The sequence below is a fragment of the Numenius arquata genome, chromosome 10 (assembly GCF_964106895.1).
Source record: "Numenius arquata chromosome 10, bNumArq3.hap1.1, whole genome shotgun sequence".
Lineage (NCBI taxonomy): Eukaryota > Metazoa > Chordata > Aves > Charadriiformes > Scolopacidae > Numenius > Numenius arquata.
In genome coordinates this window covers 8,272,202-8,294,245 of record NC_133585.1, presented here as the reverse complement: position 1 = coordinate 8,294,245, position 22,044 = coordinate 8,272,202, and the positions used below count along the sequence as shown (strand labels likewise).

General features: G+C 38.6%; 1 protein-coding gene across 1 annotated transcript in view; it reads left to right on the top strand.

Annotated features, from left to right (window-relative positions):
- The window catches only part of DLG5 (discs large MAGUK scaffold protein 5), a 108,926-nt gene that overhangs the window by 33,319 nt on the left and 53,563 nt on the right, over positions 1–22,044 (top strand). Inside the window, exons 2-3 of the mRNA XM_074154330.1 lie at positions 9,444–9,512; positions 21,512–21,677. Coding sequence (XP_074010431.1) covers positions 9,444–9,512; positions 21,512–21,677 — 235 coding nt within the window. The remainder of the gene's footprint in view (positions 1–9,443; positions 9,513–21,511; positions 21,678–22,044) is intronic.

Below are 22,044 nucleotides of genomic sequence, written 5' to 3'. Positions count from 1 at the left end.
AAAAATTACCTACAGATACGGAAATAACTTCGCAAAGTGAGCTTTCCCCAGAAGGAGTGCTGCATAACAAAATGGACAACCAACAAGTCTTTCTTCCAACTTTAAGAAATGGTTACTACGCTAGGAAAAATTGATGTGAATACATTGTTATCTGGGGTTAAAAGAAGCTGGCAAGGAGATTTGAAGGTATTCAGGAATACTGTTTCTGTCAAAGCTTAATGAAAGGGAATGATATTCTAAGAGGTGTCTATTCCCAGCCCAAATAATGACGTATGACTTGGTGCATCATCTGTCTATCCCCTTTTCCTCCAGAATAAAAATGGATGTATAACATTTCCTTATTTTTAAGACTCAACTTGGTGATGTTCTTAAAAATTTTGTACCCAGCATTAAAGGGGGTTGGGGTGGACTTTTCTGGATGACTTGTCAAATTTCCCAATTCACCTTTTTTTTTTTTTTTTTTTTTCCTCCGGTTGCAGTGAGCAATTCCACCCCTCCGTCAGGGCCTAGGAGGAGCCCAGGTCGTGTCTCTGAGTCTTCAGTGTTGACATGTGGAGCCGCCCAGTTAGCTCTTCACGTACCATGCATTCGCAGCCCAGAAGAGCTCTAGTAGTCAGCATCAGGTTCAGCGGGTTTGAAGTGTGAGTTCCTGTCGATAGAGAGCATTCAGAGCAAGAGCGATATACTTGGACAATTCCTTCACTTATTTGCCAAGATGCTTTAGCTTCTTATCTGCCCTGTACTTGGCAACAAAACTCGGAAAATGGACTAGAAAGACTGAGTAGCGGCCTTGAAAACGACATTTTCTAAATATCTGACAGAAGAAAACTGATCATCACCTAGATACCGGGCAGATGAGAATTTTTTAGAAATAGACGGGTCTGACTTAGCACAATCTATTCAGACAGTGTTGAGGAGCAGGCAGCTGGGGCCAAACGGGACCAGGCTAGGTGTAAGGGGAGGCAGAATTGGGATGCACTTTGAGCACCGATGCAGAGAACAGACAAGTGAGGTTGGCAGGTGCTCCCTGGATGGGGTAGATGGGTGGATGCCGGTGCCCTCTCACTGCCGTGTGTGTACAGGAAGAAGAATCTGTAGCTGCTCCCTGTTGGAAATGGCATCTCATTGATGGCTGTAGGCACAAAGAGCGTTGTGCTCAAGATGATGTGGGTCCATGAGGGCCTGCTGCTCTGGGAGGGCCTCAGATGACGTGGGTCCATGACGGTGACTGCACCTGAAGAAGCCTTGGGCCCTTCAGCAGTACCTGGAGTATCCGGCAAATGGTCAGAATGCCATTTCGCTGGACACTGTGCAGACAGGGTACCGAAGGAGCACGTGCTTTCCAAGCGGATATAGGCCCTAGGTTATCTAATTTCCTTTCCTAGAGGGAAAGGGATTAGTGAGCATCCTCTACTGCATTTAGTCATCTGGGAGATTTAATGAAAATTTACATCTCTCTACCTTAATAAACAAAATTAATTATATCCCTTTATGTATAATTTAGTGAGTAATCTAGATCAAGTAGATAACTTTAAGAGAAACGGAGTTTGAGATTGCAGGAAGCTTGTTAAAAAAGTAAAATGCTATGTTTTCTTTTTCTTTTTTTTTTTTCTTTTCCCTTTGGCTTATCATACATAATCCAGCAAACTAATGTAATTTTCCTGATGGCTAGAAGCAAGAAAAAATTAAGGGTTACATTGGGCTTTTTACCAGTGGAATGGAGATGGGTTTTCCCAGAATAGGTTATATGGCATTGTTAAAGCAGCTATATTAAAAATAATTCATAAAAATGATCCCTGTATTTGTTTGATAAGGTAGTCAGCTGTAATACACATCATTTTTGTAGAACAGAAGACAACACTGCTGCATTGATAATAATGTAAGGACCACTTGTATAATCTGCTTGAGCTGAAATATGTGACAGTTTGTTTCACCTGCCTGCATTGCAGTTCTACTAAGACTTGACTTTAAATGCAGCTTTTTCCTATTTGCACTAAATGTGGGGTTGAAGAATCTGGAGTCAGTTATTTTCTCTGCTTTTTGAGTGTCAGCCTACAAAAATATGCATTTCTCTTGTAAGAAAGTTAGCAGTGAAGGCAGTGTGTGCAGCTCTACAAACTGAAAGTTGTTCTTTTGCCAGAATCTGAGTAATGTAAGTTTGCATGCCGATATTTTCACGGTAGCTAGGTATGTTGCTGTTAGCCTTTAAATAACTGTTGAAAAATCATCACCCATCTCGCTGCACTACCTAATGGAAATTCAGGGCTGTAAGAGGAAGGCATGGTCATTTGCTGTTGCAGTTTTCAGCTGAAATGGAGTGTTAGAGACAAATGACTTGTCAAGACAAAACACACTCGCTAAACTAGAGTTAAAAGCCTTCCCGGTTAAAAAGCAAGAAGACAAAGGTTAAAGCAGTTCTTTCTGGTTCAGAACCTGAATTGCTGCAGGACTATTTGAATAAGTAATAGCAGTAACAATTATGATTGCATCTTTGGTCCTACTGCTCCAGCAGATGTATTTAATCACTTCTGACGTGGTTTCACAGAGTGCAAGAGATTAAATTAGTCAGTTTATAAATTGAGAAGAAAGAAATGAAAGACTGGAAGGTAGCGAGGGGCATTATTTCTAGCTGACCTGATATACTTGGGTGTAGTTTTGTTCTTTTTTTAAGCAGTTGTACACTTTTGTATCTCTTTGCTTCCAATTACCAGTTGGTAATAGCTGCTATCCTGCTAATAAAACTTGTGTGGTAATTTGGCTCTTAAAAGTTGCTTCTGTCCCACTTCTGTAAGTCATTAGAGCATCATGTTCATGGCAAGATAGCTTCAATACTGTCAGCTGAAGCACTGGCATCATGTGTGTTTTGTGAATCGGTTCAGATCTGTAAAAATTTTTAATCTTTTCTGTGCTTCTTTGTGTGAAAAGAAGATGATTTGACCCAATGCTCTGAATGCAGTAAACAAGAACAAATAAAGCTAATAAAGTCTTTGAACAGCCACAAGTGTATCCTAATGATAAAGTGATAATGTAGAAAAATGAACTACCTCATGTTCTTGTCTCTTGTCTCTTATCTTTCTCACTGCCACTCTTCCCCTTTTTTTATTAGAGGCACCAATGTCTGCTTCCTTTCATAATTCACATTGTAGTAAGATGCACAACAATAGTGCAGTGACTCAGATTTCTCTTAAAGATAGGTTATAAATTCTTTTCAGTATAACTCACTTTATTGCTTCCTGGCTAAAGGGAAAAAATACCTGTAGCAAAGAGCGTAGATGTTGCTAGAGAGGGTACAGTTACGAATGCATGTTTAGAAATACCAGTCTGGGGGTTTATTTTGCTATGAAGTGTTTTGAACAGATGTTGCTAAGAAAATAGGAATTTTACAGATAGTTATGTCTAGTGTTGTTTTTAACAGCTGAAGAACAAATGCTGTACTTGACTGTATGACTGACAACTAGGAACTTCAGCATCTGAACTCAGGGCTTCTTTGGTGATGTCTCTGGCCTCCAGCAGTTTACTTAACTTTTTGGAATCTAAACCTACATAGAAATTGTCATATTAAATCAGAATCAGCCTGACCTGTTATTCTGTCACCAGTGCTGTTTTTTCCTAAATATTTCAGAGAAAGGTGCCAAAGTCCTTGTTCATGTGTTCTGTCCTGAACAAGAGTTTATTCTTAATCGCTTCTAACTGAAAGATGGCTTAAGCACTAAATGGCCTATCTTTTTCAAAGCCCACACTATTAATATTAATGTCCTAATAGTTCATAAATGTGTTGTTTTAAAGTGTTTTCTCCGTTCTAAAAGGAAAATAAACTTTTTGACCCTTACTGTCTCCATGGAACTGTTATAGAATAAGGCATTTGGGAAATAAAAATTGTAAATTTTTAGCTGCTTGATTATTTAAAAAGCCATTTGATGTTCATTTAGTTTTCATGGTGTCCTAAAAATAAGAATTTTATGCTGCAGGGCACAGTAATAAGGAACTGTAGGTGTGCAGAATAAGTAATAAAGCTCTGTTTAAAAGCAGATGGGGGAAGATACAGCAAACTTTTGCTGATCTCACCTCTACTGCTGTTCTACCTTTACTGCTGAGTTTGTACCTTTGTTCTTGGAGTTACTCATATCCTTAAAAGTAGATGACTGTGAAACATCTGAAATGAAGATGACATGGGTGGAAGCAAATACCTAGTTGAAGGTTTTGCATGAGGTCAGGATTTAACGTCTGAACATCACACAACTTGCAAGAAATGACTGTGTCTTATGGTTTCTGACAAACCTGGCTGCACAGGCTGCCAAGAAAAGAATAGCCTCAGAGATAGAACATGGCAGATCCATGTGATCTGAAGCTCCTTGGGCAGTTTCGTTTCTTGTAAAGGCAACGGGAACATTGTAATCTGGGTCATTTCCAGTTTTAATCAAACTTTTTCGCTCCCCCCCAGCAAGTAGGAGTCCTGCCAAAGTCTGTTTGGTTTGGTGCGCGGAGATGTGGATAAACAAATGTTTGTCACGCTGCCCTCTCATCCGGTGCGTTGGGCCTCCATCAGAAAAGTCATTTGCTGACAAGAAGTTGAATCAGCTGCAGTCATGGCGCTGGGGAGGAAGAGCAGAGTTTAGTTATCCATGGAAATTCACAGTAGGGGAGCGTGGAGAGTTGTTTAATGTCATCCTCTTTAAAAGCAGAGGTGTAGCAAAAGAAATCCATGCAGGCAAGGCGTTCCTTCTAGGCTCAGTCCTACAATGACCTAAGTGTTCCTAGTCAGGAAACATGCTTAATTTAGGAGTCAGCCATACTGCAGATCTTAATGTGACCCTTAAAGATGGGTGATGTGCCAAGAGATGTGGAGCTAAGACCAGAGCACTCCCCATCTTGTGGGATGAAACACCTAGTGCTCCTTGAATTAAATCCTGGTTCTTCACACACTGAAACAGGTTCAGGATACTTGCCTCTTTGGCCCTGTGCTGAAGGTGTATCTGAGGGAATAATTATTCCTATGCAGCCATTTAGTTAATATAGCAAGTTTTGCAAGATGAAATAACCTTCTTTCAGTTGAATTATAAATATAATTTTGTAAGTAACTGAGAGTAAAATACACCTTTTGGAAAAAATAAATTGATGAATGGAAGGCATATGTGCAGTGAATTTCGGAAAGCTGAGCCCTGTGTCTTATTTTGCCACTACAGTGCCCTTGCATACACTGTGCTTTAGAGCCATGAGCAGAGACTATTTATGTGTGCGTATGGAGGAGAATGAGAAGGTCCTATGCAGCCGTGGCAATCCTGACTTTCAGCTTTTCTCCACATAATCAAATTTGAATAGCGTGTGTTTTTCTTAGAAGTCATTCAATAATTTAGCATTTAGTCCTAGAAGAAATTTTACTTGATCCTTTGTTCTGCTTTCTTACAGAAGGTATCAAGCGCAAGCTTGTTTTAGAGGCTTTACTTTGAGATTAGCTGGCTTGACTTTTTGAGTCTCTCCTTGAAGTACAGGGGATGCCCAGTGTTACATTCTGTCTCACAATTTAAAGGTTAAAAAGACAAAAGAGGGAAATGTTCTGTTTTAATTTTGTGCTATTAATTTAATTCCATCAGCCTAGATTTGGTATTGATGATGAGGAAATTGCTTGGTTAGACAGCTGGTGTCTTAGGACATGTAACTTTTTTTGTGGGTTATTTATTTATTTATTTATTCTCCACCATCACTGTCTTTCTTAAGAAGAAAAATATATATCGTTGTTTCTTTGTGGACATTGTGTGAAAGACGGAGGCAAACTAGAATCCGGTTCCTCTGCTGTCCCCAGAGGCTGCTTCCACAGTTAAACAACTATTTCCTTTCCTGAATTTTCAGTTTTTAAGTGGCCTTCCTGTCATCTGACTAATAAAGACAGTAATAACTTAAGGAAATTTGCCTTGCTCTAATTGTTGAAAATAGAAGGAAATGGGATTCTTAAGGTCCTCAAGTATATACTGTAGCAGTTTCTAAATCCCCCTGGTCTGTCAAAGCTGTTTAATACAGCCAGGAACTGATCCAGAGCTTAAAGCTGGATGAGCAAAACCGAAATGCCCCAAAAGCAAGTCTGCCATGCAAAGACAGGATGCTTATACTCTTATTCCTCTCTGTACAAATGTGTCTTTGTAAAAGACAGGTCATTTTCAAGTTGTTTTAATTAAGTGTGGGTAGTGTCTACTGTGTTTCTCAGGATGCTGTCATTTCAAGTTGGAGTTTTGAACTTAAAGAATCTGTTAGCAATTGTTATGAGTCAGTGAATCGAAATCAAATGCAGCAAGTTTTTGTACTGGGGACCTTTGGCGTGCGGGGTGAATACTAGAGGAAAAATATGAAAGACAAATTCTTAGAAAAGTAGGGTGAAAGGCATGTGAATCCCTAGGTGTGAAGCACTTCCAGCGTGAACCTGAAAAAGTAGTCATGGCTTCTTATTGGGTTTTGCGTTCTGATCTTACTTTTTGTGCAATTTGACAAGATGGGACAGTCAGTTTTAAGAATTTGAAGTAAAGTGGAAAATTGCTGAGCAAGGGGCGGGGGTGGGGGTGGTGGTTTTAACCAAATTTCTTAAAATATCATGTTTGTGTAGTTCATGAATGGATAGGGTGTCTAGTGCCTTTGGTTATAAAAACTAGCTTGTGCCTTTTTCCTTGCCTTTTTATGTATATCTGAATTCCTGTTGGGGTGATTTTAAGCGTTTTCATTTATGCGAGGAGGCATCCTATAGAGTGGGGAAGCACTGTCTTGGAGCATTTTTAGGTACTACTGAGGTATTGCTAGTTTGATCAAGCAGAATACGTCAAGTACGATGCTACTTTACCCTGAATTGAATACATTGGATACAGATGAATTTTAATATTGTGTAAGCTGTATAGAGTCCTCTGGTTGTTGTTTCTGATGCTTGCTGATACTGCTTCTCATGACAATGGTGGCACGAGCTACAGATTATGGACTCATATCCTGTGTAGTTTAAAAAACAAACCACAACCAAACATACCCATAAACAGCCTGGGAAGCCAAACAAATGCTGCTAGGTTTATTTTTGGGTTTAGTTTTTTTTTTTTTCATGGTAGTTTTTTTTGTTTTGTTTTGTTTGGGGTTTTTTTTGGTTAGAGGTGAGGAATGATGAATGGGTCAGACGATTCCTCCTCGCTTCACAATTGTACGTTTTCTTGTGATAACATGCCATGCATACCGGATCTTGCATTTACAAATCTGAGCTAATGTTTTAAGAACATCGCTAGGGAGAGTCATACGTCTCCATTGATGAAGTCAGCTTCACAAAACTTTTCTGTCGATTCCAGAAAGCAGTATTTAGCTCGTATTAAGTCCTGGCCCTGGCTTTTAATGTGGGAAAAGAAGACAGAGAGTAACAGTGCTTCTTGAAGATAAATAAAAGCAAGATCAGTTAAGATGATGAGATTTTGAGTCTTTTTCTTCTTTTTTTCTCCACTCTTAAAAAGAAGTGAAAGCAGCTAACAATCAGTAAAAGTTTGTTTAGGTACAGAACTCCCATGTAATCTCTTAGAGGAACTGGGCAATTTTCCCTTGAATTGCTGAGTGTAATGAAGTGTCACTTCTTGGCACAAGATTTTATTGTGCTTGAGTCCCACGCAGTTTTGATACAATCTCGGTACATGTTGTCTGTCATAAAGATGTCCTACTTTGTTTAATATATTGATCTGCTTTTTTCAGCTTCCCTTATGATTCTAATCCTTCTAGTCCAGACTACAAGAAATACTGCAAGTCAGATGAGTTTAGTATATGCAAAGAGGTTGGTTTTAATTAATGCTGAAATTACTTGGCTTTTAATAAGGCTTAATGAAATAGGAGCACAGCGTAAATCGTTACATGAAAATGTTTGAAATGGAAGCAAAAATGCGCAGCAGATTTATTTTTTCTGAAGCCAGTATGTCAGTGTCGTGCTTGTCATGTGTTTTATTTGAAAAGCACAACAAAACAAAAAACTTATATTGTGTACAATCAGCTAGAACTGTTTGTAACCAATATATTTAGAATAATTTTTCACAGGGATCTGTCAAGTTAAGCAGTCTACTTCAAGATTCGGTTCTTTTTCTGGCATTTATTTTTTGCATTGTCTGCTAATAAAACCGGAGGGGTTGCTTGGAGGGAGTTTCCCTTACATTCAAATACTTAAGTTTGCTTTTTCCTCGACATCACTCCTTTTATCAGAAGTAGGAGCCTCATTCTTTGTCAAGGTAACTAAACACACCCTGTTAAAATTGGGGTCTGTGTCACTTTTGCTAGCTAAAGATCAGGCCCTAAGTGTGTTTGCTTTTTCTAATTCACTTTGCTGTTATTGCTTCAGTTGTTGGTAAACTTATTTTACCACATACTGTCTTTCCTTCCTCTAACACTGTGGTAGTTACAGGTAGTTATTCCTGGTAAGAAGTAGAGAAGAGGAGCAAAAACTAGGATTTCTTTTATTTTCTAGCCTGCCCTTTCTTTAATCCGTTTCAAAGGTAAATCCATGTGTTTAATCTCATGCTGCTTCTCAGCTTTTATTTCTTAATTTCAAAGAGACTGGTAGAAACAAATATTGAAACATAAGAGGGAGGACTATAGGAAAAGCAGCTCCTGAAAGTGTTGAGACTGTCTTTGAGCTTGGCTGTTGTGAAGACAGGTCTCGCATCCTGGCTGGTGCTGAAAATGGACCAGATCTCAATCGCTGTTGCACATAATCACTCCCTGTCTTTAGTGCAGCATGTTTATCCTGTTTGTGAGGGATGGTGGAGCTGTTTAGTTTGAAAGGCTTTGAAGCTGGACCTGTTTTTCTAGTTCTTCTGGTAAGTAAAATCTAGCATACTTCAAAAATAACTACAATAAAAGGCGCCTCTGTCTATTGATCTATTAATAAGTGAAAAATACTGCTGTTGCTATCATCAGTAACAGCAGATAGCCTTGCAGGTCCTTGCTTTTAAGGTCAGATACTGAAAGTTGCAAATGAATGCAAGCAAAATTTATTTACCAACGAAATGAATTAGAATTCTAAGTGTGAAGTACAGTTTGAGGATAAGAACACAAATCGGCTACAGAATGAAACAGGAGCTGGTACATGTAAAAAAGATAAGAAACCAAAACAGATTGTGACTGTTGTTACAGGTATTGCTCATAGTCTTCAAAATGTAGAGATGAAACTCTGTATTTTCAGTGTATCTGAAATAACCATTGTATTAGTTCAATATTTTGCTTAACTCATTTTTACCATTTTATCCAAAATGATTTCCTACTATGTGCACAGTGCAATGTTCATTTACAAATTATACTTTTCCTATTAGATTTTTATGCGTTAGTGGTGTGTGTTCTCTCTTAATTTAGTGTGTTTGGCATCTACAGTATCAAGAAAATGAATGGTTAGCTTGGTTTCAGAAGAGGAAAAGGAAAAAAAAGTAATATTGTCTTTATTTTTCTAATTTTAGGGTCTACTTACAGTGTGCTGTCCATAATGCCTTCTGATTCTGAAAGCAGCAGTTCTCTGAGTAGCGTTGGTGAGTAAAGTATTAATCTAACAACTTGACGAGCGTCTCTTTCTGGGAGCTGGGAGAACAAGTTCTTAAGGTTGTCTTTGGGGAGGGTAGAGGGATTTGGGTCATAAAATCAAAGAAGTTGACCTGTAAGATGTAGCCATGGGTCTTCGCCAGGAAAAAGTATACCCTTTTTGTGTAGTGCAAGTTAAGCCTTTTCATGACTCTGTGCAGTTGTTGCCAATAAAATCTGTGACATTTGGATACAGTAAATGATGTGTCTACCTTGAGTTACTTAGTAAAATAATGTAAAAATGACAACATTAGGCTTATACAAGTCTGCACATAAAAAAATATATACAGGCATGCACATATATGTATGTATATGTTTATGTAAATGGGAAAATTGTAGTCAGAGTTAAAACCATAGAAATTAAAAATATTATTAGCCCAGGTCATAGCCTTTTAAACTTTTGGAACTGGCCACAAGCTTTAACCCTTGTTTCCCTGCATGCAATGAATTGCTTCATTCTCTAGTTTTTTAATGTCATTGGGAAAGACCAAATAATGAAAAACCAATCAAACAAGAGGAAAAAGAAACATGGACAGAAGACCTCTAACAAGAAGATGATCTCGGAATAGCTGTATTAGCTGAATAGCTGTCAGTTTTCCTCTTCTTTACTTACACAAATACTTTTATTGTGAAATCTATGTAAAAGTCCCTTGCCTTGGATAGGGAATGTAGGCTCTTGCATATTTAAAGTTCCAGTGTTGTGTCAGGCATCTGTAGACTTCCCTGACACCACCCGGCAAGTCAGTTGTCTGTTTAAGGCTGTGGGTAGACATCTGTTGCAGTCATGGAGTTGAACTTTTAACTCCAGCATGCAGGAACAAGATTCTAGGCTTGACTGCACTATTTGCTGAAAATACGGGAAGTTGTGACATGTTAGTTTGATTTTTATCAAGATCACACTTGTACTTTATTACCTGAAGGAAGGATATGATTTAATTTGCTATGAATAAATTAGGGGTGGAAATAGGAAGAAGAAAGTTTGTAAATTTTTTGGACAACCAGACTCAAAAAAAGGAGCCTTCCAAAGAAGGAAGTTCTTCTAAGGTGAAATCCAGTAAGTTTGTGGAATAGTTGGATGAAGTGATGCCTGAGATAGAAGATGTAGGTGGTCCTTTCTAGTCCCATGTTCCTGATTTTAAAAAGGAAAGGTACACTTAAAGCTTTCACCCGCCCCAACTTTTGTAACTTTGTGAATGCGCATGCTCAATTCTTTGTACCTGACCATTTATAATTTTGGAAGTAGGGGTAAGTAGATGAACAGCTAGTGTTTGCCATCATGAAGAGAACTTTTGCTTTAACAGTGATCACTTGCAAACTACAGATATCTGGCCTCTATTTTCTGTTTTATTAATTTTCGGTGGCATAGTGCCTTATGGGATTCCTGTTTCTGAACACTTATTTAGAATTTGGCATGTTACTTCTGAGACATCCGTTATTCCCATGTATGAGTCAGAACTGAATTCTTTCTGAACTATGTTTTGTTCGTGTTTTGAAATATTGAAATTCATACTGAATCCTGATCTGTGTATTTTACCTAAAGGGCTTTGTCTTTGGCGTATGCAGTGATCAAAGTTATTAATAAACTAAAAATTAAATGACCCCACTATTAAACAGAACTTGTGTTCTAGTATTCTCCATAGTTTTGTTTTATTCAAATGATTAAAGTGAGTTAGGTGTTTAATATTTAGTACATTAACAGACAGGGGAGTTCTTTGTTTTAAGCTGTCATGTTTGTTTTATAGTCTGGTCATAGACTTGTTACTCATGAGTATCATTTTTTTTTCCCCAGTCATTTTCTCTCCCTCACACCTTGTTCTAATATCTAATTACAGACATCTAATATCTATGTACTGTTATCTAATATCAATAGCAAAATTGATTTGCTTAATAACCACCATATTCTTACAGAGGTGTTTACAAGTCACTTCAAAGCTGCAGTCAGATTATTTTAATACTGACTGATTTGTTGAATGACAAACCATCATAACTGAAACTGTTTGCATGCCAGCTCCCCAAAGGCTTCATATGACTTCTTTGAATGGAATCCCAACGAATACTGAGTTGCGATAGCGTTTCAGGAATTTTACTTACATATTACCCCCTCCCCCATCTCACGGCAATACGTTTTCACAAGGGTAGTTCTGTGCAGTGGAAATTAAAAGTTTAGCCTGTGAAATGAATGCAGCGGTGAAAGAAGGTAAACAGCTCATGGTTTGTAGACAACGTAAGCTTTGGAATATGTTCAGTTTGATAGTTCTATGTACACACACATGCATGTAAAGCAATGTTTTTATTTCCCTACTCATGTGTGCCTTCCTCATGGGGCTGAAAAGGGATCTATTTTGTTATTCCTCAGCTCAAAACACTGCTTTTCGTAAATATTTAAAAAAATTTTATTTCTGGTCTGCCTTGCTTATGTTTGTCAAGCACCTCAGAAGCACATTTACACATTTGACCTTTCAGAACAAATGGGAAAGGTATTCAGGCCGCTAAAAGCCCAGATAAAGGAGCAGAGAGTGAATCTTACCATCTAATTAGGAGAGAGAATACAATCTTTCATTTGTAGCCTTTGGATTCCATAGTTGATAAAAGTAACTAGAGAAGGGTACGTCCATGTGCTCCATCTTTTCTTCCCAACCTTAATCACCCTAGCTGTTGTTGGAGATGGTTTCTGCTGCTGGCATTCTTAATTAAATGATATTTTTTCTGAAATGTTTCCAAGTAAGCCAGGATGTTGTGAAATTGAGATAATTGTATTTATATAATCTTATCCAATCATATATAATAAGATAGATATGTATGTTTTACAGCATGCTGGATTTCAGAGTTAATTTATGAAGCTGTTGTGTGTAACACTAGGCTTATTTTCCAGATAGAGACCCTGATCTAAGAACTAAGCTTAAATAGTACTAAAATGACTGTTCTTATAAGGTAGTTCTGCCAAAACATGGGCTCAGTCTCAGTCAAATAAATGAAACATGGTGTTAGGATTTGGAAAGGAAGAGGGAAAGTTGGGAGAACATCATTTTATCACTGTATAAGTCTATGGTGTGCCCGAGTCTTGGGTGAATTTGCAGTTCTGATTCTCTCATTGAAATAGAAGAGGGCAGCAAGCACGGAGAGTGGCAGCACGGATGAACGGAGCAGCTTCTGTATGGGGAACAAATGGCTAAAGTGGGGGTTCCCTTAGTCTTCAGTAAAGCCATAGTCCTAATATAAGAGAAGAATAAGGAATGATGTAACTTGGATAATGTGACTCAGAGAAGAGTTTAGGCCTGGTCTGTCCCCCGTACTGTGCTGTCATCCAAGCTTTATTTCCTCTTTCCCTGCCTAGATGGGCTTGAGGGATGCAGCAAGGATGAACTTCCATCCCCATGTGCATATGGTAGAATAAGCAGTTGAGTGGTAGCCAGTTTTCCCACCTGTGTAGCAGCAGGGTAGCAGCTTTGGAAAAGAAACTCCTCTTTGTAGGTTTATCTGACTTGACCATAGGTGTATCTGCCTTTCTTCTTTCGTATATGTATGTAAATAAAAATATAGAGTAACAGATCATTGCTGTTTACAGGCTTTCTTGTGTATTTTCCTCACCATTCAAAATTGGTTTAGTTGACAATATTTTTGTTTTTCTCTTATGCTTCCTTCCTTTTCTTTCCATGTATTGATAAAGTTCATGCTGTGCATGCAAAATAGGTAGTTTTGATGGAACTGAGGGCAAATGTTCACTGTTATTTTCCAAAAGAGGTACGATATAAACTGCTGTAATCCCTCCATCCCACCATTGTGCTTCAGTCTCACATTCTTCCTCCCAAAGGAACAAATCCTCATTAAATTGTTGTGTTCTCTTTGTATTTCCTTTCTCTTTGCTCTTAGCTAATCACAAAGATTTTTGTGTGTAAATAGAAGCATCTTTCATCTGCCCACTCCCTGTGCCCGGCAGACTTTCTGAATGAAGCTACAATTCTGCATTTCTGACATCAGAATAATTATTTATGGAGATTCAGTGCCTGGCGTGCCAAGCACGGAACAACAGTGTCGCTTAGGAATTGGATAGAAACCAGTAACAGAGGTATATGTGACAGTCACTGGCTAGTCTCCCACTTGACTGGTCATGATAAGAGAGAGGAAAAGAACACAGAATAAAGATGTCCTTAAAAAAAAAAAAAAATTAAAAAAAGAAGAAAAAGCACCAGTTTGTATAGCATACTCAGTCTTTTGACATTTATAATTTTGAAGATAAATGCTCACCAAGCACTAAATTGAACTTAATGAAATAGTCCTGGACACCTGGCTCTAGCTGGTCCTGCTTGAACCAGATGTTCTTTCTGTATCTCAGCAGATAATTTTCTGGACCTGTAAGGAAAGATGGAAGGCCTGTGTTCTGAAAGATTATCTTAGATGATGTACTATCTGCCAGTTATCACCCTACTTATGCAATACTTCAGCCTGAAATCATCAAATTTGTTTGCTATGGGAAGTAGTTACACAGTGTCCTTATTAGTTTCTGTGCGTCTCTTGATTATCTCCTCACTCCCAGTTTCCATGTTTTTATTTTTCACTTTCTTCCAAAATCAGACTCCTTTCTTTTTACGATAGTGAGGTAAATTCTTGTTCTGGCCCATGCCACCTAAGAAGGCTTCTGTGAATTGACTTAACGCATTACTGACCTCAGCAATACGATGCCATGACAGAATTATAGTTTCTGGAATTGAGATGGTACTTTACCTACCCTAGTACTGTAATGAAACTTCAGAGTTTTCCTTTAGTGCTTTAAAAATGTGATTCTTCTTCCCCTCCTCAATGCACAGAATTATTTTTTTAAATAAATGTTGTTTAAAAGAAACCAGCAGCTCACATGCAGCAGTCAGGCTATAACTCTGAGGATAGCCTGTGTTGTGCTTTATCATGATGAGTTTTTTAGCAGAAAGGCACTGCATGCTCCTCCATTCTTTGAAAATACACTGAGATCTTAACGCGAGGACTTTGGGAATGGAAAAGGCCTTCCGTCTTTCCACATGTATAATTTCCTTCTTTCCACGGACGGATCTCTTTGCACTGTTGTGATTACAGCTGTCAATCTTGTATCCTCTTCATGCTATGTTGCTTATTATCACCTTTATCTTTTAACTTTCAACAGACTATTATTGTTCCAGCTGTTCAGTTTTATGCAAATGGTATCACTTTTTTTAGCGAGAAGTGTTTTTTCTTGCTCTTCACTGTTCCTATCACTGTACTACCTTTTCCTATGGGAATTTACGTACCAGTCTGTAAAAACCACCATCATTGACATTACAACTTTATCACCAGGTGGTGAGACCTGTGACCCCACCAAGCTTGTCCAACTGACTTCAACTGACAGCATTTCCTTGCTTAACGTTTTGTTAGCCTTCCAGCCTGACAGGCTATTTACAGATAGTTTTTCACTAATTGCATTTCAAGTTACTTAATCTGAGGGCCTTAATTCTTACTCCACAGCAAACATTACCCCCCCTCCCATCAGATGACAGTTCCTTCCCAACAATGTGTATTCATTCCTTGTTGCCATGTTGGCTGTTTTGACAACTGTCCTTTTATGTTGTTGTGATTTCAGTTTATTGCTTCACACTTTCTGCAGCTCTGTATAACAAAGTAATTGTTTTCACTATTCATAGGAAGTGTTCAGTTGCGGGTGAGGTTTATGATACTTTTTCAGTCAAAGATAAATACTTGTTCCATGTCTGAAAAAGTGATTTATGTCTCTTCCCTACCAACAGCCTATAGGAATCTCTCATTGTTCTTCTTACTTTTTTTACTAACACAAACACAGAATTTATATTTGGTAAATATAGCTCAACAGTTAACACATACTGACAAAGGAACAAGTCACAATATTACACCTGCTGAACTGCCACAAATGAATGAGAAAAGGTGCTAGGACCAATACCAGTACACCACATCAGAATCCTTGTCTGTGCTCAGTGACTGCGTTTGACGTTGCACCTCCTCCCCGTTCAGTCTCTCTACTCAGAATTAATTTTCCTGTAAAATTTGGCCTCAATGATTGAATTCAACCTCTTTTTACAGATCTATTTCCTATGTAATTTCCTCGTCCTTTGATCAAGTACTTGAAAAGTACTTGTTCAGTTTACTGGAAACCAGACTTTTAACTTAGAAAATAAACACCCTCTTCCACAAACTTAAGGTAACTTCACTCTCCTTCTATTTTACTATGTTTGTGAATCATGTAGATGTCCTTAGGACTGATCCTCAATCTCTTTGCCTAATTTTCAGTGTGTTAGTAACCATCTTCTCTTAAGTAATAAGCACTTCAAATAGCTTTATTGTATTACCATTGACTTCTGTGGTGTCCATTTCCAGGCAGCTATGGGTTGGCATGTAGTCACGCACAGTGTACTCTCAACTTCTGTCGCTTCAGAGGTACCCAAGAATTACTCAGTGGATGTGATGTCCTGTTTTAAAAAAAGCAACAGTAACAACAAAAAAGTCAACTTTGCTGATGTATACTCATGCAGTCATGGAGGAGGAGTGTTTGGGGTTTTTGGCTTTTGTTTGGGGTTTTTTAGTTGGTTAGTTGGGATTGGTTTTCGTTTTGGGTTGTTATTTGTTGATGTTTTTTAACTTTTCCTGTAACAAATCAGTGTGAGTTAATTCGTGGTCTGTTAAGGGTTCTGCATAGATAGGGCTTGAGAACCACTAATGAATAGCTGTCCACTTCATGGTATTTTGTTTGCTATCATGTCTTCTTAACATTTGGCAGCTCCTTGGAGGAATTTCTGAGGATTTGGTTGGTCTGTAATGATTTGAATAGAAATATAGTGTGTGTGAACGCCCATCTCTTGCACACATTGTCTGTCACTATATCCTGAGGCCCTGTATCAGTCTGTGCATTCAGGAAATCCTTTTGGTGTCAGGATTTTTCTTCCGGGGCTATAAAACAGTATGGTGAGACGACACTCACAACTCCTCTGCAGGAGAAGTTGTGAAGGAATGAACGCTGGTGGAGTCTCATCCCCTTGGTCGGTGTGCAGTGGTTGACCCTAGTCGTTGTCTCCCTTGGGTTTGGCTTGGACACTTCTGTCTAGGTTGTGCTTTCAGCGTGCGGTTGTAAGCCTGACACATGTAGGGTTTGAGCTTTCCCACCAGGGAGCTCCTGAATATTCAAACCCAGAAGCTTCAGCTGTATTTTCCTTGGTCACGGTAACAACTTTTACTCTCTATTATGTTTTAATTCAGCAACGTTCTGCAAGGACCTCTTGAATTGACACATCTGCCCTTTTTTCCTCCTCCTGGCTATATTTGAGTATTAGGCTGCAGATTTTCTTTCCAATAGCCTTTCTAGAACCGCTGTTCAGTTCTTTCTAAAGTCTTAAACTTACTGAATTTGAAAGTTTGTTTTCCATGGTGGTGGTTTTGTTTAGGTTGTTATATTCTGTGTTAAAACAAATACTGAGGAGCTATCCATTCTTTTGTCCTTGCATGTTACGTGATCCTCACTCCTTTCATAACCTGTTAGGTTTTCTGTCTGTCAGATGAAACTGTTCCCACAGTTCACCGTTTTAACTTTCAGTGTCCTTTCCTTAATGTATTGCTGCTTGGTTTTACTAATGTTTTATCTCACCTACATGGAATTCTGTTCTGTGCTCTCTGCTGTTTCAAGGCCACTTCAAAAGATACACCTGAAGAAATGTATCTAAACTTCTGATATATGGTCCTGTTCTAGTCCTCATAAATTATTGAAAGAAAGTAAATATTTTAGCATGCATTTTCCTACAGCAGGCATAAGTCTTTACTCCCCACCCCTTCCTGAGCCTGGGGAGAAACCCTGGTGATGGAGCTTTGCAATACATCTTGCAAGTGTTTTTTAACGTTTTCTGTCATGATTTACAAGGCCATAAAGAAATAATATTCTGAACAGCCCTGTTGATTTTATTTTATTTTTTTTTTTTTATGAAAGCAAGCCATGAAGAAGGCTTGGCTGTACAATGAATAGTCTCCTGTTTGTTTGCAGGCAAGAATTGGCACAAATCTGTAAGATGAGTTTCAAAAAAACATCATAAAATTCAGGCATTCTGTTAGCTTGCGACAGATTGCTTTTGAATTAGTTGAACCTTCATACAAGTATATTTGACAGAGTAGTGAGTTTATTATAATTCAAAATATGTTAATGGCATTTCTTAAAAGTAACTGTTTATGCTTTGGTCCATTTTCCCACCTCGACATTACGTTGATTCAGCATTATGGTACATCTTGGTCAGTTTAACAAGTTTCCCAGCCCTATTTCCGTTAAAACCTTCTTTTTTTTCTTCAAAAAGTGTGCTATCCCATCCCCAAATAAGAAGCTGAGTAGTGGTTTCTGTGTGGCTATATTATCTCTTCAATCAGTGATGATTAATCATCAAAATTGTGTTTGGTATGTACTACAATAATAGATCACTCTGATTTCTGTGAAGTCCAGCATTTAGACTATAATTATGGAAGATGCGATTGCTCCAGCTTCTGGGTTTTTTGAAGGCTTTTCTTTTATATAGCCCATGATGGAAATCCGGCAAAATCTTGCTTTAGATTAAGTCAGTGCACGCTCGGTACTTAATGCATGTGCTGCATTAGGGGGCAAAATGCATTTTGCCCACACGATGCATCGCCGCTGTCGGGCTGTTTCAGGCGCTGGTGGAGCGTGTTTACGTGGGGGGTGACTTACCAGGGAGGTGACTTCCAGACGCTTGGATTCTCGGAGCCCAAGTTCAGCTCACGTGAAAAACGAGTGGTGAGGCTTAACGAAGCACATGGATGAGTTGTACTTGGCAGGTCTTGCAGTAAATACATTTTCACAAATCCAGGCTGTCTGAGAAAGCAGGTGAGTTACTGAAAGGTGGCATAATTTGGATAATGGAGATTTAGCCTTCAGGCTTGTACGTTTTAAGACCAGTTTGACTGGTTAAAGTGCAGAGAGGAAGTACTGTTGCGTAAAATATGCAGTCAGATGGAAAAAGAATACAAAGCTGGAAGCACAGGTCACTTTCCTCCTACTGCATGATGATGTCAAATGCAATAAAATGCTTTTAGCATCCAGCTATAAAAGCTGCTTTAGAGGAAATGAAGAGTATTGAATTTTTCTGATGAAAGCAGAGTTTACTGAAGTTTTTAGTTGTTTTTTTTTTTTTCATTTAAACATCCACAAATCTGATTTAACGTTTATGAGACCTGTCATACAATTATTGAAAATGTAAGGTTGTTAGTAAATCAAACAAAGATAACCTTTTTGGACTTCTTTTAAGGATAAGAGGAGGAATATCTGGATCATATTGATCTGTGTTTTTACAGCACTTAGAAGGTGTACATCTCTTGGCTGGTATTATGCGTTGACAACAATATCATTGCATTTGAGATGAAAGTATTTGCTGATGTACTTGTAAAAAGTGACAAATTAATGAAAAATAACCTTTTCTGGTACTAAGACAAATGGCTTCTCATTAGTCAAGAAAGCTTCTTTCCTAAGGCTAATTTGCCTGTCTTTATTTAAAGCAGTCTTGTCTTGCTTGGCACAGTTTCGGGACCGCACGCACAAATGTTCTCCTTGCCTGAAGAAGATTGTCACTGGGATGTTGTCAAAGCTATGGGGGGGTGTGTGTGTGTGTGCAGGGAGAGGTAGAGGAAGAGGAGCTGAGGTATAACTCTTTACCTCCTTTTACTATGTTTTAGATGCCCAGAGCAGCCGTTGCATGTTTGTGTAGGGTTTGTGTAGCGGACATTGTGTAGTGGACATAACCGCTGCTGGGGTTAACGCTGATATTAGTGGTGGACTATTGTTAATCCAGTGCCCTTTCCTCCATGCAAAGCATAACCAGCCTCCCTGATTTATCTCCTCCTTCCTCTTGTGCCCCTTGCATCCTGTTCATCTGTTCTGCTCACAGCAGCCCGCCCCAGGATGACAGATAAGCTTTTGAACTCCTCTGTAAAGATGAAGGGGACTTTTTCAGTGTTACACATATTCTCACGCGTCAGCTCAAGTGGGAGGATGTGCAGGTTGCCACTGAATTTACCCAAGACTGTGCAGCCTGTCAGTACCTGAATTAGGTTTGTCTGCCTTTACCTTCAATTTTTTTATGAAATTTCCTGCTCATTGATCTGTCCAAACTGTTCGAAATGAATACATATTCTGACTTTTTTTTATCTGTCCATTTATTTTTTCCCTATTTATTCCCTGTATCATGAACCTAGGATAGCGCATTTGTATTATTACTGATTTCTGTATAATTTTGCCTTGAAAATTATGTAGAATGGTTCTTATTCTAGGAAAACAAAGGATAACTGAGTTTTAAAAGTGTGAGATCCTTTGTCTTTATGGATGAAGGGACTCCATCTGGATGGAGGAGTGAAACAAAGTAGTAAGAGAAAGCCCAAATGCAGCCTCCATTGGGAATTCTTTAGAGCGATGCGAGTTTGTGCCTTTCTACAGAATGCAGGCTGTTCCTGCAATTTTGAATTTCTTCAGTTTGCTATTAGAGCATTTACATACATTATTATGCAATAGTTAGATTAAAAGAACAGTCTGTGCTCATAAATTCTCATAGAATTACAGTAACAGCTGAAAGGAGTAAGAACAAGGATCCTATTATTCTAGATGCTGTATGTGTGATAGCCCTGACCCTGCAGTTATTTTAGTGTGGGAACTTTAAAGCGCAGGTAGTTCTACTTAAAAGTTGGAGGGAGTTTTTGCATTCTGCAGTACCTTCCTGAAGAGGGTTTAGAGATAAGCCAATTCTTGCAACTCCTTAACATTTGATCAGATGAAATTACTTTGTTTGAAATTCCTTCTTAGAAAAGACAGTGATCAGAGAGCATTGGTTTACTATTGTGTCTTTTGTTTCGTCATTTAAAAAAAGGCCATAATAAAGGTACACCCTAACAAGTTAATACATGTGTCAGCAACTCGTTTCAAGTGTATAATTATGCAAACTATTTCTAGAATTTCTCTTTTAGGTAGAAAATAGCAATCTCCCATATACATTTAGGCCTTTAACTTTCACATCTGTGACCTATATCTTTGAGTTTGCTCTCATGTGCCTGGGATTAAACTGGGCAGAAGTATAATTACAGTTGACTTAATTGTCAGCATGTTGTGAAACGTAACATACCACACTCATCTCTCATGTGGAAGAAGACCTCTTTGTATTGGTATAGCTGTCTGAGAAGACAGTAGGCATCATTGTTCATCTCTGATATTAAGAGAGCTAAGAATTAAGAGATCCCACGGAACTGTTTAATGTATGACTGCCCCTTAGAGGAAATTTGATGTGTAGTCCGGTTGCAGTGATTGTAATGTGCTTGTTTTAGCCAGTGTTGTTCAAAACGAAGCTTGTTTCTCATGATTTGTTGGCGAGTCAAATCTTTAACTTTGCATAGTGGACTGATAAACTGCGACGTGTGAAAGCATAGAATTGTGTTAAAAATAAATGTTGGCAGAAGAATATAGTAGAATAGTACGTCTGTGCTGCTAGATAAAGGAACAGGAAAAGAGTCCCTGTGCTGTAACAGTTTCTCTGCTGTCGCTGGGGTAAGTTGGTGTGGGTGGAATTTACTTTTTTTTGGAAGGAAAACCATGGTTCTTTATTGGGAATAACTTTGTACCTGTGACCTCTGTCACTATGGTAGTTTCCGAGATCTTTTAATTGTGACTGTAAACTTGCCTTACCTTTTTGGCAACCTGTAAGTTCATGAGAAAATAAGGAACCTACTCATGCAAACTTAACTTGCAACACAGATGGGGCCTTTCTGCTAGCATGGGGTCTGACGGTGTTGAAGGTATTCTTGTGTCAACTCACTGATGAAAACTTCCATGACTACTTTCATTTTTGAAGAGGATTCTGTAAACAAAAATATAGCATTCTTGAAATTAGTGTAAATTTCTATAGTGAGGACTTCTCTGACTGCCAATTATTTATCTCTTGGTCAGGTACGACTGGTAAAGCATCATCTCCACCACCTGTAATAGACACGAGACAGATGAGCGAGAAGCTGGAGACGATACTGTATCAGCTCCGTCAAGTAACTCGTGAGAGGGATGAGCTGCGCAAGCGACTTGCACTTTCATCTCCTGGATCAACTTTTGATGACTGCAGGTGAAAATAAAGGAAATGTAACATTTTAATTTAGTCATCGGTAGTGTTTTCAAGTGTCTTGACTCCTGCTTGCTTGTAAAGCAGCAGGGATATTGCAATGTACGTATGTTGCTTGTTAACCTGCCTGCCCCCTGGGGGTGATAAATGTATAAGTAGGTGACCACATCCAGGTTCCAGAGCTGCCTGTTAAATACCTATTCCTGCTTTCTCCAGTAATTTTTCTGTGGGAATGCGGGGAGTAGGGCTCATCTTTGTGTTGGGAGAAGAAAGCAAACAAGTTGTTTACGCTTCCTGGGTTATGTTGTGGGCAGAGAAAGAACAGTGGCTGAAGCATTTGCTGTTTTGAAAGCAAGAGAGAAAAAAGGGA